This window comes from Typopeltis vanoorti, chromosome 18 (assembly GCF_054136105.1).
Source record: "Typopeltis vanoorti isolate ZY-2024b chromosome 18, IOZ_Tvanoo_1.0, whole genome shotgun sequence".
Lineage (NCBI taxonomy): Eukaryota > Metazoa > Arthropoda > Arachnida > Uropygi > Thelyphonidae > Typopeltis > Typopeltis vanoorti.
The window spans coordinates 70,686,940-70,705,799 of record NC_143566.1 but is presented as its reverse complement, the minus strand read 5'-3'; the positions used below and the strand labels follow the sequence as shown (position 1 = coordinate 70,705,799).

At 33.2% G+C, this 18,860-nt stretch overlaps 2 protein-coding genes across 2 annotated transcripts in view; one reads left to right on the top strand and one right to left on the bottom strand.

Moving 5' to 3' along the window:
• LOC150096771 (uncharacterized) overlaps window positions 1–18,860 on the top strand; it is a 99,851-nt gene that overhangs the window by 5,139 nt on the left and 75,852 nt on the right. The window lies entirely within an intron of this gene.
• Window positions 2,204–13,539, bottom strand: LOC150096774 (uncharacterized). The gene is made up of 2 exons (XM_090407985.1): window positions 13,495–13,539; window positions 2,204–3,724 (listed from the first exon to the last, which is right to left on the bottom strand). Exon 2 carries the CDS (start codon window positions 3,713–3,715, stop codon window positions 2,648–2,650), a length of 1,068 nt encoding a protein of 355 aa, XP_090264111.1. The 5' UTR covers window positions 3,716–3,724; window positions 13,495–13,539; the 3' UTR covers window positions 2,204–2,647.

Here is an 18,860-nt window from a genome sequence, read left to right as displayed (position 1 = left end):
TCATATAATCTGCTTTTATTAAAAGATGTACTTATGATAAAAGAAAGTATTCTCAATAGATTAGATTCAAGTCCGTTTTTCTTTCAACCAAAGGACATCGTCATTATACTACCTAGACTTTTGCAATAAATTAATAGAACTCGCGCAGTCAGATTAGTAATCTATAACTGAAAGTAGGGAAAGCAATTATTTGTTTGCATGTATTTATCATTAAAGAACGCAATTATTCTTTGTTAATAATTTCTAATTTGAGATATCAATTTAAGACATATTGCCATTCCTAATGAAAAGCATGGTGTATTAGACAAACTCTGGATCATCCATTGCTATATTTCATTTACATGTGCTGAAAGACTAATAACTAATATAAATATGTCTTGCTTTTTAGGCTAATTTTAATCATATAGAGTGACAAAAAACCGCTCTCATTATTATTTAGGTGTCTAGTCAGTCCGTCATCTTTCTTGATCTCTTTGTATACGTTCCTCAGGAAAATGTCCAGGCAGAAAAGCTCCACAACTTCTTAATGAAACATGCTGACTTTGGTTGTTCGAAATAAAATATCAAGATTTCTTGAGTCACTGATTTCAACTGAACCTATATGTTGCTAAACATCATATATATTATTATTTTTCAAATACAATATCAAAATGATATTCTGAAAATCCATTAATAGGAAGCGGAATTCAGAATTCTTCCAGCGCAATCAGCTTTCTTTCTGTTTCTGTATATCTTCCAAGAAATTGCAACTCTTAAAATGTGTTTTATCTTAAATTTCTAACCTACAACAATTCAAGATAGTGAAGTTCAGAGTTCTAGAAGTATATTTAAATGCTTCATTAAAATGCTTTTTTAATAAATAACTCGCTTACTCTCTCTCTCTCTGTTAATTTGCACGCACACACACACACACACACGCACACACACACACACACACACACACACACTGTTCATGATTTGAGTTGTTTTATTTAGAACTCAGTGATCAAACAATTCAAAACTTACCTCACTATTAAACTTCATATGAAGCACAAACGAATTCCAATGAAATGGAACTCAGATGCATGAAAACTTCAACATGCGTTATAGTTCAATTAGCGTTATAGCCAAGACTCGTGAGATTTGTATTATGTCTCTCATTGTTTTTTCAGGGAGAAAACACTGCCATCAGCGTATCAAATTGTCGAACTCATTTTCAAGTATAAAATTTTATTAATGAATCTCTGATGATTCATTAATTAAACTTCGACTCATGCTAAAATAAGTAAGTAATGACATTAGAGATCCCATTATGTTCTTCGAACATAATATGTAGCCTCCACATGCAATGTAAAAGTTAATTAATACTACTAAATTGTCGGTATACGAAAACGAAGGGTTAAGGACCTTTGATACGAGTTTCTATTCTAAAATGACATGATTTAGGAAGGGACTGATGGAATCAGAAGCACTAATAAAAAGAAATAATGTGCTGATAAAAAGAAACATTTCTTTTTATAAGTAATCTGAAATCACAATTCATCTAACCTGAGTTTATCAGCAAATGGAATAAGCTGCATATTTTTGCTATTAGTCTTTTACAACATTGATCATTGAATGCATATAATCTTTGGTATGCAACACATAATAGATGTCCCCCTGTGAATTAAATCGAGAAAGCACACTGTAGGTAGGTTACTCTACTTTATGTCTTTGCTTACAAAAGAGTAGTTGGATTTCTTCTATGAAGAGGATCGTAAGAAACTTATTAAGATATTTAACAGTCCCACTACTGTGCGTTTATCCCCAAATGGAATGAGTGCGTGTTTTCTCCGATAGGTTTTCTTAGTAGTGATCATGTAACGGCTGTGTAGAAAATCACTGTTGTGGTAAATGTATGCTGTGAGTTAGTCAGACCATTAAATTCACGAGGTGGGACTGAAAAGTTCTGATATTATGATATAACAAAAAAAAAAGATATTATGATATAACCATATGAACGAACATATCTTAAAATCCTCTAACCCCGAGGTTTTATCAAATTGTAATAACGTTTTCTTTTTCTTTTAGTATATTTAAGAAGAGTTGCTTTAACATCCTTTTTTGTCTATGAATTTATCAAAACTTGTCAGTTTCCCCTTGTATGTCCACAAATAAAACAGTGATAGATGAACTTTGGAGATGTGGTGTTTTAAACAGGATCTATAAGAAATAAGAAATAACAAAGGTGGTCAATACTTTGCAATATGTTATTCAGACATATCGCTTTAATCATGAACTAAAAAACAATTAAAAATAGCATCATACCATTAATAGTAATGAATAAGAAAAATGATTATTGAATATCCAATCCACAATAGCTTGTAAATATTTGTAGTTATGAATTCAATTTCTACCCATCTCTATCAATAAAGAAAAAAACGTTTATAAAAATATCGGATTTATGGAAGGTTGTTAAGAGTTTCATGATTACTGATTAAAAAACCGTTTGTGGAAAGCAGGTATGCTACTCACTCGACCACCGATATATTTATAAGTTTACTGAGTATAAGAAAATTTTAAATATATGACTAAACTCTTAAAAATCTATAATTATAGGTGATAGCCTTTATTGAAAGGGCTGTAATCACCTATTATTGATAACAAAACAAATGTCATAATTAATCCTTTAGCTGGAAACTGAAACACATCGTCCATTTTTAACTACATTGTTTCTAAAACCGCAAACAGCGTTTACGCAGGAGCCATGATAGGTATCATATACTTGACCATTCGGGCACTTTTTGCCTTTACTACTTGATAATTTGTTAGCAGTAGCCGTATTAAACAATACAACAAATGTCGGAAACTCTCTGTCGGTCAATTGATCATGAGTTGCACACACGACTGTGGTCAAATCATAATTACAGAGAAGACAATCGACATTTCTATACATCAGTGAATAGACAGTGGTTCTTAATGCTTCTTGGTATGCATGACATTTGGAGCGAACTGCTTCATCCTTCCAGTGTGGAGAACAACTCGAAATCAAATTTGGATAACAGCGCCTTACATTTTGACGAATCGAACTAGGAATCCTTTTATATATATTGCAAGGGTTGAAGAGGGTCATATTTTCTTTGTTTTGAAGCCAAATTCCCCACTTATTCTCCCAGTAGGATAATGTGTTCAGAAATCTGTCAGCCATATTTCTGTCCACGATGGAAAAACCAGGTGGAACAGGATTACAAAGTACATCCAAATTCCAGTCTTCCGTTTCCAAGTCGTCATTGCATTTCGCACAATACACATTCTTATAAGTGATTCGTTTGGTACGAGAAGTCGTTGGGATTTCGACCTTTACTGGTTGATCGAGTGTGCCGATAAATTCAGGATTCTCCTCTGCGCTGTCGCACAACATACGGATTTCATTTGGACCTTTCCACTCACTAGGACAGCTGGTTATCATGAAAACGTGCATACCATTGATAGACTGGCACTTAGTTTGCAATACGTGAGGTGGGACCCTTGTAGTATACTTCGAATCTATACAACAGTCACGGAAAATTGCACAAGCCTCGTCACATTCACAGGTTTTTTCTTCACTTTCCGCTTCTTGAGAATTGCTACAGGAATCACGAGGTTTGCAAGCCACGTTTAGATTTACTAATTCGCTATAGTTTAAGTCCAAACCGCTGAAGGAAGAAAGCTGAATTATCCAAAGGCAGATGGTAAAGAATACACAATGCACGTCCATTGCTGAATTCTGTAAAGAAATTTGTAAGCGAAACATGTTAATATGAATAACTATGTCTTCGTTTTTATTTTAGTTATTTTTATATTTTAAAGTCTTTGAACAGTACCGTAAAACAAACTGTTCAAAAGCGTCATTGAAAAATTCTATGTTATTGAATAATCTATCATTCATGCTAAAATAAGTAATGGCATTTGAGATCCTACTATGTTCTGCGAACATAATATGTAGCGTCCACATGGAATGTAAAAGTTAATACTATTAGATATTGGTATATGATAACAAAAGTTTAAGGGCCTTAGGTACGAGTCTATTCTAAAATGACATGATTTCCAAAGGGATTATGGAATCAGAAGTACTAATAAAATGAAATAATAAATACTGATAAAAAATAGTATATTTCTTTAGTTATTTGAATGAACATTTCAACTAACCTGTGTTTATCAGCGAATGGAATAAGCTGCATATTTTTGTTGTTAGACTTTTACATTATTCACTGAATGCATATAACGTTCGTTATGCAACACCTAACGGTTGCGTGCCTCTGAAATAAATCAATAAGTTTGAAAAAGCACCCTCTAATTAGGTTATTTTACTTTATGCCTTTCTTACAACACAAGAGTTGGGTCTCTGCTATGAACAGGATCGTAAGATATTATATTGCAGGGTTCGTTTTAGCTTTTGATTTAATAGTTCCACTAACTGTAAGTTTATTCCCAAATGGAATTAAGTGTGTGTTTTGATTGATAATCTTTCTCAGTAGTAATCATGTAATGGCTGTTTACCGAATCGTTGAGATTGAAAAAAGAATGCTGCGAGGTAGTCAGACCATTAAATGCACGAAGAGCGGGCTGGTAAGTTCTGAACCACAAGAAAGAAGATATCTAAACCCCAGAGTTCATTAAATTGTAATGGTTTGTCCTTTTTTTAGGATATATATAAGAAGAGTTGCTTTAATATTATTTTTTTTTCTAGGTGTTTATGAGAACGTTTCATTTGTCTCCACTCGTATGCACACTAATAAAAGAGTGATATATGAATTGCTTTAGAGATGTCTTTGAAATAGAATATATATATAAGAAATAGGAAATAACAAAGTTGGTAAATACTTTGGAACATCCATGTTTGATACTGATTATGATGAGTTTGCTTTGAAGGTAAAGATTTCATCTGTTCATTGGAACATGATCGTAGAAGATTAAACTGCAAAGTTATTCAGGCATAACACTTTAATGATAAACTTAAAAAAATTAAACAAAAGCATCCTATTATTAATAATAATTAATCAGAAAAATGTTTATTTACTGCCCAATCCACAATAACTTATAAATATTTGTAGTTATGAATTCAATTTCTTCACATTTCTATCAATAAATAACAAACGTTTATAAAAATATGGTTATGGAAGTTTGTTAGAGTTTCTTGCTTACTGGTATACAAACCATTTGTGGAAAGCAGATATTCTATTCACTCTAACAACTAGTCTGATATATTTATAAGTTACCGAGTATAAGACAGTACATACTTCCAGAACAGATACGGTATATTAAATTGATTTTACATATATCCGTCTATCTCTCAGAGAAGAATTCAATGCATATAAGAGAGACTCTAGTCCAGCAATAAGAAGGAATAACTAATCTATCAAGAAATGGTGAACGTTTATCGAAATAAACGTTCATATAGTCACTTAGCTAAACTTTTTTTATCAAATTAAATGTGATTTTATTTGATAGAATGTTGGAAGATAAATGTATAAAAACGAATTAAAAATGAAATTCTTTATCTCCTCTGAAAATATAGGGAGCTCCTACGATCTCTTTCAGTAACAATTTGAATTTAGAGGTAGGCGACTACTGTAGTATATTGTGGATCGGTATATTGTTTCTCACTAAGATTAGTTACAAAAATAATCATAATAATATCCTAAAATGAACGCTTTTAAAAACTCCTGATTTGAAATGGCTCCTTGTTTTACGGATAGGCATGTTCGTTGTTTAAAACTTTCGAAGATAAATGCATCCAGGTATGTTTAATTATGTGTAATATTGTTTGTATAATTTTCTGTTACGCCATACATAAACTGGTAGTTCTCTTGCATATAAATTGACAATTATTCTTTAAGGGTGAAGCAAAATGCTTTTCATATTCCCCGCTATCTGTCGTGGTTACAGTGAGGGTAAATTTTACGAGCAGTTTGCTCGCCCTGAATGGGCATGGAGATTATGTATCGCTATAGGAGGCTAATATAGTTTTTGGTCTTCTATATTTAAATATGTCCGTTGGCTCGTATGCTGCAGCTTGTTGAACCAAATCGTTGGGATGTGTGGACGTCTTTAGAAAAAATTTGGAAGCTAAGGATTGTAGATAAGAGAGAATATAGGGAATATTTGTGTCTCTGTGGAGTTGGCTGTTTCTAACATACCACGGGGCGTTCAAAATCATTCTCAAGCACTTGTTTTGCACTCGCTGTATCTTAATAATGTTAGTATTAGAGGTGTGGCTCCAGGCTGGAGAGGCATAGGTGATTATAGGACGAATCGTCATCTGGTATAGCTGCAATTTGATTCTGTTGCTGAGTTTGCTATTTCTATTAATTAGCGGGTAGATCTGAGCTATGGTTGCATATAAAATTCTAGAGTTCGATAATTAACAAAATTATTTCTAGAAAACATTGTGGTGTATTTGAAATTGTTAGCCAATTGCTTCCATTTGAAGATCAGTATTTGTGTTTCTTTATATTAATTAAAAATGGTAATTAAAATATTAAAATCTGAAAAAAGTGAAATAATCTATTTGAATAGAAATAATGAAAGCGAAAACCAGTGATCTTTGGAAATCGTCAGCTGGCTTCAACATTGTCTTAAGATTATTGCTGTAAACTTTAAATTCAAGTATGTATGTTGAGTGAGCGGATGAGTGACACAAGATATCATTTAAGATGAGTCCCTCGTTTTCGTTGAAGAAGCATAAAATGACTGCATTGGATTCATTGATTCCACGTCTTCTAGATAAGTGTGTTCCAGATAAGGGATGATGGTCTATACCAGTCGATGGGACTGCTGTAATTTGAAAGGATCTTTAAGTGGCTACTACGATTTAGATAGGATTTCCGTTTAGAATAAAGAGTGGTCCATATGAATATATGTTCCAACATTAAGATATGCATAAAATCGTATAGAGAGAAAACATGAAACAAGAAATGTCTTATCGTTTATACATTATTTGACGATGACATCTTTATGCTGGCTCAGGATGCAGGTGCAAACAACGGAGATGAAAGGGTCAGTGATCACCATTCATTTAGGTGGCAGAATGAACATGAATATCATTATGAAAAGAACAATTATTTACGAAAAAGTGAACGCTTATAGAAATGACTAAGTCACAGACCTAGTTGAAAACAGGAACTACTCGTAAATCTCAGAAAGATAGTGACAAGGATACCTGAAAAACATTCTGGTCTCTTAAATCAAGGGGAAATATTTTGAAACTGTTTGCAAGAATAGGAAAACGTTCAGCCTTTTGTGAATCCAAGAAAGAGGCTTCTGAGAGAAAGAAACTTCTGTAAAAGAAGAAACTATATCCAAAGCTTATAGCTAATAACTCAGCAGATAGCCTAAGAAAATATAGAGAAAATTTAGGAAAACTTAAAGAGTGTGATAAGAAGGCAGAATCTTGAAAGAGAAAAATGTTCGGAAGGTTATTGAAAACTTTCGTTGAGGAGGGGAGAGAGATTTTAAAGGAATCAGAAATGATAAAAATGGAAGATGAAGTTATTCTGATTGTTTGAAATAATTACTTTTGAAAGATTGTTAAATAAATAAATAAATTTCTTTTTCTTGCACAAATGCAAGCAAAAGAAAAAAAAACATACCAATTATTGAATCAAAACTTCATCAGTCACCTAACTTCAATATGTTGAAAGTGGGTTGGAGTACAAAATATGAGGCTGTAAATGTTTTAGAACGTTATTATCAGGTAAGTGTTATGTAAATACTTGCAAAGAAGGGAAGACAAATCTGTTAAAAGTTCTGAATGAATCATTTTCATATAAGAGACTGATTTGGTCTGATATTTACTCAAGATCCCGGCTGATCTTCTTGATCAGCCGAAAAAAAATGGGAATATTTTGGGAAATATCGAGAAATGTTTCGAAATTAATTAATAAATGAAGATTCTGCTTCAAAAATAATAATTATTATTAATATTATTGATATATTAAAATTGAACCGGACATTATAATAGTATTGAAGAAGTTTTTGATTACAGTATGGGAAGAAACAGACACAAATAAGACAAAAATAAGGTTCTTATTTTGATGCATGTAATTGTGCCTTGAAACACTGATCTTACCAAAATTTAAGATCTTTATATCTTGGTTGAGAAATATAAATAGAGCTTTCACTATATTTATCTCGATTCGTTAGTGATAATTGTGTATTCAGTTTTTGGATGCAATTCCAAAAGGCATCTCATCAATCTTTTAAGTGTCATCCACCCAAGAAAGGTAGCAAACCTATCACATTTTGCTACTGTGAGTAGGCTAAGGATTTTTGATCTTACCGAAGCCCACAAAAAAAAAAAAAAAAAAAAAAAAACAGAGAGACCGCCACCAATCATCGCTCGTTTTACCAGCAGAAGTCTGAGCGACTCAATTCTTGCAGCAACCAAGAAAACAAGGCCGACAACATCGATCCTAACTGACAAGAAACTCCCAACACCAATCTATATAACGGAACACTGAACTCCATACTTCAAAAATCTTTTATACCAAGCAAGGAAGACAAAAACAGAGAAAAACTATAAGTTTCCGTGGACTAAGGATTCACAGATATTTATGAGAAAGAATGAAAACACTCGAGTTTATATAATTACAAGTGAACCCGACTTACACAGCCTACCAATATAAAATACTAACTCTTCACATCCTTAAGAACAAGATTAGAAATTACTTAAAAACTATATAATGGCCATCCCAAACACAGGCGAACTTATTCCAGTCAGACAACATATACTTCAAGGTCTTTGACTTTTTGAAGAAATGGTCAGACAACATTTCCACCAATACCAACACACAAACATAAGAATTATGAAAAAGAAACGACTGGCTTACATTGATGATACAGCTCAACTACACCATGATAAAAAACGATGCGCTAATACTGACCGAAGTTACAATAAAAGACAGAAATTTACGCATAGAACATAAATAATTACCAAATCTACAACTTATGTAGACCAAACAAAAGAGGAGGTGGCATCGTGGCACTTATCAAAAAAAAAAATACAATCTGACTGAAAAACAAACTCATTTCAAACATGCGGAAACACTAGTTTTGGAAATAACAAATAGCCATAACAGTATCAAATACACAATAAACACAATATACAGACCCCCAGATAATAATCCACTCAGCTTTCTTCGTGAATTAGAAGCATGGCTAAGCGCATCGAATCCCGTACAACACATAGGTTTATCCTAATAGGAGACATCAACATAAATACTCTTGATCACGCTTCTTCAACCACTAACACATATCTTGATATACTAAGTCAGTACAACATAAACCCCACCACTAACTCCCCAACAAGAGAAGAAATACTCAATTTCTTCTCTTGTTGATAACTCACTAACATAATCATGCATTGATCATCTCAACATACGGGCTCCCATCCATACATATACATCGTCAGTAATTAATATCAAAATTGCCGATCACTACTTTGTCTCAACTTAGTGTTATTACATTACCTACCCCCCCCCTCCCACCACCACAAAAGTCGACAAACGTGATCATACTAAACAGCATTGTCGATAACCAGGTAAAAAATACAGACTGGAATTGTCTACTTAAAATAAACGATCCTGTAATATTATACGAGAATTTTCAACTAACGTTCACAGAAATATATAAAAAAATAACAAAGCCAACACAAACGAGGCGACAAACAGACAACAATCCATGGATAAATGACGACATATTATATACTATTACTGTAAAAGAAAATCTATGAAAAAAACTCAAAAGGTCGCCCGGTAACACACATTTACAAACCTTATACAAAAACACAAGAATTCAACTAACAACAAAATTTCGTAGCAAAACGATACTACTACTTCCAAAAATTCATGGAATATAACGACAACATAAAGCAAACATGGGCTACTCTCAACGAATTAGTAACTCGAAATAAGAAACCTTCAGCACAAGATTTTATTGCAAAAGGCTTCGGTCAGGACACAAACCAAGAGGAACTAGCAAACTCATTCAACCATGCTTTCACAAACAATATTACACAACTCAAACAAGACGAACTACCAACGATCAACAAAAAAAACTACCGACACAAAGTCAAGAACAAACTATATATTTTCCACCGATAACAAAACAGGAACTGAAAGAAGCACTCCTACACCTAAAACCAAAGACCACTCCAGGAATTGACAAAATAAGACTCACAGACCTTATAACTATGAACAAATAAATCCAATACTTTTGAGAATTGTGAACATAATATTCGACACAGTTATGAATACATAATATTCGACGTTCAAGTTATCAGTGATAACTTGAACGTCTATAGACGTCTTGGCCGGTAGCGTGGCTAAAAGAAGCGATACTCAGAACTACACACCAATAGCTACCCTACCAGTCATCTCAAAATTCTAGAGCAAATAACGCACACCAGACTACAGAACTATTTACAGAAGTACAATATAATCTCACAAAACCAATACGGCTTTCAGAAAACAACCTTCACTTTATTAGAAGACATCGCCGACACAATAAACAAAGCTCTCGACAAAGACAAGTACGCCGTCTTTATACTGCTTAACTTAACCAAAGTATTTGATACCTTTGAACATGACATACTACTCACCAAACTATACTCAATAGGTATAAGAGGAACACTGCATACATGGTTCAAGAACTACCTCTCAAACAGAACACAAGTAACAAAAATAGGTACATGTCACAGTCGGGGTATACAAATAAAATACGGTGTACCTCAAGGTGCCATATTATCACCCACTTTATTCAACATATACATTAATGATGTTCATAACATGGCCATAAGAAGTCAAATATTTTAGTACGCAGATGACTACTAGCAATCCACACAGACATAACACGGCTCTCTGCAAAGCACAACAATACCTAAACGAAATCACAACATACTTCCACCAAAACGCAATTCGAATCAACTGCACCAAAACACAATTCTAATCAACTGCACCAAAACACAGATGTCGATAATACACAACCCAAGAATCATGCGCCCCGCACCACTATCGATACGCTGTCACACATACCGCTGCATTAACAACAAAAATAGCTGCAAATTTCCTGAAATCGAACCTGAAACACACGCAAAATACCATGGTCTCTATGTAGATTGCCACTTTAAATGGACAAAACATATAGAATACCTACACACCAAACTCCTTATCATCGCAGCAAAACTCTTAAGTAAACGACATTATTCCATTCAACATAAAAAACTCCTATATCACGTTATCTGCGAATCCCTACTCAGATACGGTGCAAACACATCAAACAGCCGCCTAACAAAATTAGAAACATTACACAGGAAAATTGTGTCAACAGTAATTTGGTCATCTTACACGCAACAACTAATATCTGATCAGCACATAGCGACACAAAGAATCCTGAATCGCGTTCAGTAATCAGATATTCTCACAGCGGCCGATGAAATTTCATCTCTTACCCAAAGCTAGCCATAAGCATCTGTGTGCTAAACGAGATTACAATTTCATCAGGGAGTAACCGTATCACTTGAGTTACCATATGCCGTTCTTGGATATTATAGGTTTCTCAAGGAAAGAAGAAGGAAGTCAGTTAACACGTGTCCGTTAATTGCATATGTGAATATAATTTTCCTTGTTTATTTATTGATTTATTTTTTTATGGAAAGTTTCTACGAATAAAACAAAACTTGCCATATCCATCAGAAATTTGATTTAGTGAACGTAATATTGAAAAAAATCAGTTAAAGGAACAAAATATCTATATTTTTAATGTTGTAGATGTATCATACAGTTAGTACCATATTAGGCCAAAGTTCAAATGATCCTCAAATCTTGTAAAGGAATTCAAGTAAGGAATTGTTTTCCAAGTCTTTTGAGATTTTCAATAATTAGGATGGCGATCGCACACTGCCAAAGAAATATCCTCTTCTACCTAAAGACCGAAACATTAGATCAAGCATCCATGCCACGGTGAAATCTGTCAGCCACAACCTGTTGCTGAAGAGCGGAAGCGCTATCCACACAACCAATGTCCAACTAGGCGGCAAAATGGCTTCTTTAGGCAATTCTGTCTTAATTATGAACATTTATTTATTTATTTTTCATGAATGCCGGTTACAAACTACTATACTATACTGTACTAACTTATAACTGACAAGATATTCTCCTTCTCTTCTTTTCTAATCCAGTATTCCCTCTTTATTCGCAAATCATATGTGTTCCTATGAAGACCACATCCTATATTCTCTTGTGGGTGTAGACCTCGTTAATTTATTATGACAATTTAAGGAGATTTTCCCTTGGGTACACTTGCAGAACACAGCACACGGAACATTATTAATATATGATTTTTTGTAACTTCTCTCTCATTAAGATAATATTTTATGAATATTTTCATGGATATTGTATTTTGATTCAATTTTAACCAATATATGTCCTTATTTTTGATCGTCCTTATTTCATTTTTTCCTTTTGGAATTAAAGGGCAAAATATCCAACTCCAGTAAAGGTATATAATATTTGCTAATTCCCATTCTCCTTAACGTAGTCATATTAAAATAATACAGCTAGATTCCGGATACAGCGAACTGTATTCAGTTCATATAAGGCAGGGTGAATCAACAAGAATCGTCATCTCAAGGATCAGAAATCACAACTGGTATATTAAACATAATGCATTGAAGAAGTGAAAGGAATCCCAAGGGTTAGGAGATATCGTTCTTGTGAATTTCATCTTTTTTTTTTTTTTTTTTTGAAATTTAATTTTGAAATAAATTTCATTTTCGTTTAGAAAGTGGAGCAACATTATATTAATAATGATGTAGATAATAAGTTACATAATTTTCTAGGAAACATTTGTCGATTTATAGGATGAAGGAGAAACTAAATGCAAACAAAGGTAAAATTCTACAAAATCATGGCAAACCAACAATATTCTATAGCTCGGAAAGTTGAGTGGAAAGGAAAAAAAGGTGAAAATAAAATACAAAGAAGATCAATTGAAATGCCATAGAGTTAAAGGATGTACAAGAATAGAAAGAATGAGAGATAATATAATAAGGAATGAACTACAAACATGTGAAATTTGTGAAGGCATTTAGCAGACACCAAAAATATTATACAGATACAAAATAAGTGGAAAAAGAAGAATCGGAAGACCAAGAAAGAGATGGCACGAGATCGGAACAGGCCACTTGGCCTAAATTCCATGTTAGGAAGAAGACCTTGCACTAGTCTCATAAATATTCCCTCTTTAATCATGAAATGTTCCCTCTTTAATAATAAAAATAATCAAGACATCATGAGAAAATATCTAGGATAATATATGTTGGTGTAAAAGAAACAAAATATACTTAGGCGAAAACTATTCGAAAAGCTGACTATCTTTAACACAGATTATTGATCGACAGTAATTCTCATTATTTCGTAAATTAATATTTCAGAAATTTTTCACTTAATGCAAATTATGCTAAGTATATTATCATAATTATTTTAAAATATATCTTACCGTTTTCAGTCTACAGTGGTACTCTTCTGTTTCTAACGCAGAAAGGTTTTCTGAACATTTATGTAACAAGGATATCGTAATCCGATCTAGTGGATATACCTATACAGGGTACGTTTTGGACTTAATGATCGGAAATTCGAAGAATCGAAATGATTTCTCCTAACCATATACTTCTACGTGTAAGATAGTAGTGAGCTTCTATTGCAAGAAACAAGCAATATTAGGGAAAAATTCAGTTAACAAATATAAGTTTAATTACGTTAATTAATATTCATGTAATGTTCTTACTGATTCCAGTTTTTTCCAGCATTTCTTACATAATCCGTGTTTGATGCAGTTGAACTGGTGACTGCTCGTCAGAATGAGAAAGGCCTCGTCATATTTAGTTCAATCTCAGTTTTTTATATATTTTTATATTTTTAGTTTATTTCAGTTTCTAGTTACATTTTTAAAACGTTGCTTTTTATTTATATGTTTTAATTATTTATATCATATACAACCAGATTTTGTGCATGCTTTCTAGTGAGTGTGAATGAAATAAAAAATATTAACGCATCAATCAATATATGAATTTTTTTCTAATTATGACATCATCAGGCACCAATCAAAGTCCGTAGCATATACTCTCCGGATTTGCAGTATATTCTCCAATTAGAAAGGTGCTTTGGACATAGTAATTTTATGCACATCTAGACCGCAACTTAATATCGAACAAAAATTGTTTGTTCAAAGCTTCTATCCATTCTAAACTATAATTGGTTTTAAATTATTATTTTTAAATATGTAGTTGAATACCAGTCTCAGAAAATGATTGGTATCCGCAGTACTATTTCTGTTCTTCGTTCCTATTTGCTATAAATAAATTGGTGAGTAGGTAAAAAGTTTAAAAATTCGTTTGTGTTTTCAGTGCTATATAATTAAGAAAGAAAATTAACAGAATTGATCATATTTAACAATTTTAAATTTAACTACTAGACTTTTAATTATATGATTAAGTTTATGAAAAAACAAGATGAATTAAAATAAACATGTTACGATATAGTCTCACATTTTAGATGTCGCGAATTATATGTAAGCAGAAAAAATAAATAAAGAAAAAAATGAACACAATTGAAAATTAAAATCAGATTGCATATTTGACATCATGACAACAAATTACGATTGCTAAAGAAATAAATGTAAAACAATCATAAAGACATTTTCCTTCAATGAATTTTAAAATATCAGTTTTTGAACGATCCATTTTTGCAGTATATATCCAAACTTTATTTAGAGTTATGGAGTTTTTTTAATTTATATCAACCCACACATCAAAGATCCCAAGGCCTATGGCACGACAGTGCCGTGTGTGGATAACTGGTTACAAAGAAAAAAGAACTTGTTGGGTTTTTCTTCATTATCTGAGGATTATAATCATTGGAGAGAACAGATGGGGAACACCGTCCAAAGAGTAGAGGTATAGAGGATGAAGAACGAGGAAGAGAATTTGGTTCGATTAGTTTGAAGCTGAAATGTGTATGGGTATTGATTAGCAACTGCTCGAGTTCGTGCATGATTTCAGGAAGATTGGTAGAGAACTGCAGTAGAGATGTTCATGGAGAAGTGCCCATATAAATATAGAAAAATCAACATGACAAAACATTATTTATGGGACAGCAACTGGAGAGAGCGAGAGAGAGAGAGAGAGAGAGAGAGAGAGTCATCAGTTAAGCAAATTACTATATTCTAAACAGAAAACTGAGCATTCTAAGTAAGGTCTTAGTTGCTTCGTCAAAGTAGGAACAATATTTTAAGCGTAATACAACAATATTCTAATGAAAGTGTCAAGAGAAGAAGAGAAGAGTAGTATTATCGAAATGAAAAGAATAGGCACTTAAGATATGAAAATTAACCCATGAAGAGTAAAATGCCCTTTCTTCCCGGGTTGACGAACAGAATATTGTCAGAAGTGAAGGAGAGTGAGGCATGATCTTTCTTTTAGGCGTACTGTCATCAGCAGAGCTATGAATAGTATTAAGTGTCAGAAAAAGAAGGTCATTGATGTACAAGAGGAAGAGGAGAGATGAAAGCAGAAAGTAAATCATCTTTCTGCTAATTAAATGTAAGAACTATACACTGTGACCTGCAATGAACGACTAGAGAGGAAGATTGTAGCTTAGTAAGAAGACCACGATTCCAGACATGATCAAATGCCTTGAAAATATCAAGAGCCATAACTGAAGTTACGCACATCTTTTCTATGACCTGCCTCTAAAAATGGGTGAGGATGATGAGGAGATCTGCTATGACAAAGGCGGAATCCATATTTATGAACATATTGGTGATTGGTGAGTTTCTATGTAGTGAAGAAGTTGGCGGTGGACATTTCCATTATTTTCAGAGTGCTGATAACACAACAGTAGGGCGATAGTTCGATGGTTGACTTTGACCTCATTTTTGGGAAGATAGATAAAATTTTGTTTCAAAGCTGTAGAATAGATAGCAGTTGATTAGGAAAGTTTGAAGAGACGATACAAGATGGTTAATAGTTCTGAAGCAAATTATTTTGACAACTGAATTAATATCATTAGGGCCAAGAAAAGTACTAGTATCAAGGTCAATGAGTATTTCACCGAAGTCCTTCTCGAAGAATTTTCTAGAATGCCTTCTATTAGATTTGGAGGGAAAACTAATGCCTTATCCTAAACGATTATTACTATTATACCAACAGGATGTGAGAGAGGAGATAAAGATTATAGGTGAGAGGTGACACAGTGATAAGCTTAGTGCACTTGTTCCATACATTTGGATTTGAAGCTGCAGTGTAAACTGCAGCGAAAGGCGAAAGGCTAGAATTTTTGACATGAGCTATTCCTTACTAGGCCAGTTTCTCCGAATTCTTGGAGAACCAGTATTTGGATAAGGAGTAAGAGTTTTGAGTGAAGTGATGAATAAAGGCACTCTCCTAGCGGGAATAATTTCTGTTATCAGATTACAGGAAATGCAAGAATCAGAAGAGCGGACGTGTTAAATAGGCCATGAAAAAGAGTCATAAAAATCCAAAGGTCATCCATATTGTTACTATCAGCCTTCCAAGAAGATAACTAACGGCTTTATGTTCTTGTGGTTTGTTTTTGCATAACACTAATAAATAGATCTCGACAGCACTCATTGGAAGTAAGTGATCATAAAAGCAGAAATAATTTCATACTCTACATTTGTTACTATAATATTACTAAAGGATACTTCTGCAACCACCGATAAATATATTATAGCTCCAACGATTATCACGTTCTCTCTCTCTCTCTCTCTCTCCACACACCCATGAGCTGTAACAACTGTCTGGTGCTCGTTTAGATACACATTTTAAAATAATTTCGAAATAAGATTTAATTTTTTGTTAAGGTCTTTTTTAATTTTCCTTATGTCTTCATGTTCAATCTTTTTAGTTTGTTCTTCGCAAATTAGTTCTAAAAATGTCGTTCTGATAAAAACAGTCGCTCGGAATACCATATCATACCTTATATGGTATACCGAGTCACTCTTATCTGTGTTGCTCTTAGTGTAGAAATATATTTGTTAGCGATGTTGCTTTACTGTATCAACGTATTCTTACCAATATTATTCTTACTATATGAATGGTACTAGTGTGGCTTTTGCTCTAACAGTGGTATCAATGTACTATCACTATTATTGTACTTACTCCTTATCGCCTCATTTTTGGGCTTATTTCAATCTTTCCGTTAAACGTCCTTCGTTTCTTGATTAAACCGTTTTGCTATTTTCTGTATACTCAGTATAATGTTGAAAATTCAGGCCGTTTGTTAAGAAATTTGGTTTAAATATACAATATTTACGCATAATTTTTTAATGCAAAATTAACTGCATTTTCACGCTAGAATGGTAGTCTCCCTTCAGCTATTGACTCAATTATGGTTGGTTAGTCAGAAAGAATATCCAAGTAGTTAAAGCTATAATACAGATTATTATATTTCCGTTTGTTTTCAGACTGATTTGCTTCTTTGAAAACACAATGGTTAACGGAAATATAATAATAAGCTCTAATATTTTGCTGGATGAAAAAATAGTCCTCGTACTTCAATGAAATCGGTTAATGTACCTTCATTTGAATCGTTTTTAAAGGGTGTTCATCTTTTAGAGGAACCTTTGGAAGGAAGCACACATTTTGTATATTCGCCACAGAAGGTGAGTCCCAAAGTTTTATCAGTGATTCATTATGAATAAAATACTAATATACTGTACTTTTGTATTAAACCATTTTGAAATAAAGTGGATTTGTAGATTATTCCAAAAAGACAAATCTAAAACAGTTTGAAGATGAAAGTTAAAAGATTTTTTTTCTGATTTACTGATAAACTTACGCTTATGAATTCATAAGTAAGAGTACACAATTCTTGGTAATCTAGTAATGATACAGAAATCTAATGAAAGGAAGTCTTCCAAGTAACTTATAATGAACGACCAGGTAGGAAGCTGACAATTCATTTACAAAAGGGAGACCATAAGGTAACTTGATGAAAAGGCTTGGAACGATCAAATGCCTCTGAAATATCAGGAGTGACCGTATGAGGTTCTCCAAACCTTTGAACATGATTTGTCCAAATCATATCCAATGGTGGGTACATTTAGAGAGGAAATCTGCCGCAGAACAAGAATTAGGGACTCCATATTGCTGATCAGTAATTAATTAATTGATGAGTCTTCAAGTAGCAAAATCTAGTTGCTAATGTTCTTATTCACTACTTTGGAGAAAACTCAGATGAGAGCAACTTACGATAGTTTAATGACTGATTGCATCTCCCTTTCGAGGAAGAAGTTGGATAAAAGTTTCTTCCATGCGTGTATAAAAGAGAGAGGTAATTCTGGACCGCAAGATTTGAACATAGCTGGAGGATACAATGTGGGACAGAAGACGTATGAGGACACCAAAACTAATGAGGACTTTTATTTTTTTCTTCGGATAAAAGATCAGAAGAAGTTTGAGTGAGCTGCAGTTCGTAGGATTGCAGAAGGTGATTTGCCTTGATCGCCTCGACAAGGGTTAGAGGAAGAAACACTTTTGGATTTTCGTTAACTTGCAGAACAAGTTTTCATACTCACCCTTAACTTTCAGTTCTAACTTTTCCGACTGGCACATTATACGTTTCTTGCATAATAAGACTGCACACTCATTTCTGACCACCCTTTATTATTCGAACTCCTCTAAAATTACATCATTGATGAATTTTAATACTTCTCATGCATTGCCGATATCCTTGCAATCTAACAAATGATATCAAATCTAGTATTTACTTCAACTTGTCATTTTAGTTCAGCATGTAATATTTTATAAATTGGATATTCATAACTTAGCCATTTTCCAGATC

Bases quoted from the DNA above. Each gene is read 5' to 3' on its own strand.
- LOC150096774 (XM_090407985.1), bottom strand. From the start codon at position 3,715: ATGGACGTGCATTGTGTATTCTTTACCATCTGCCTTTGGATAATTCAG.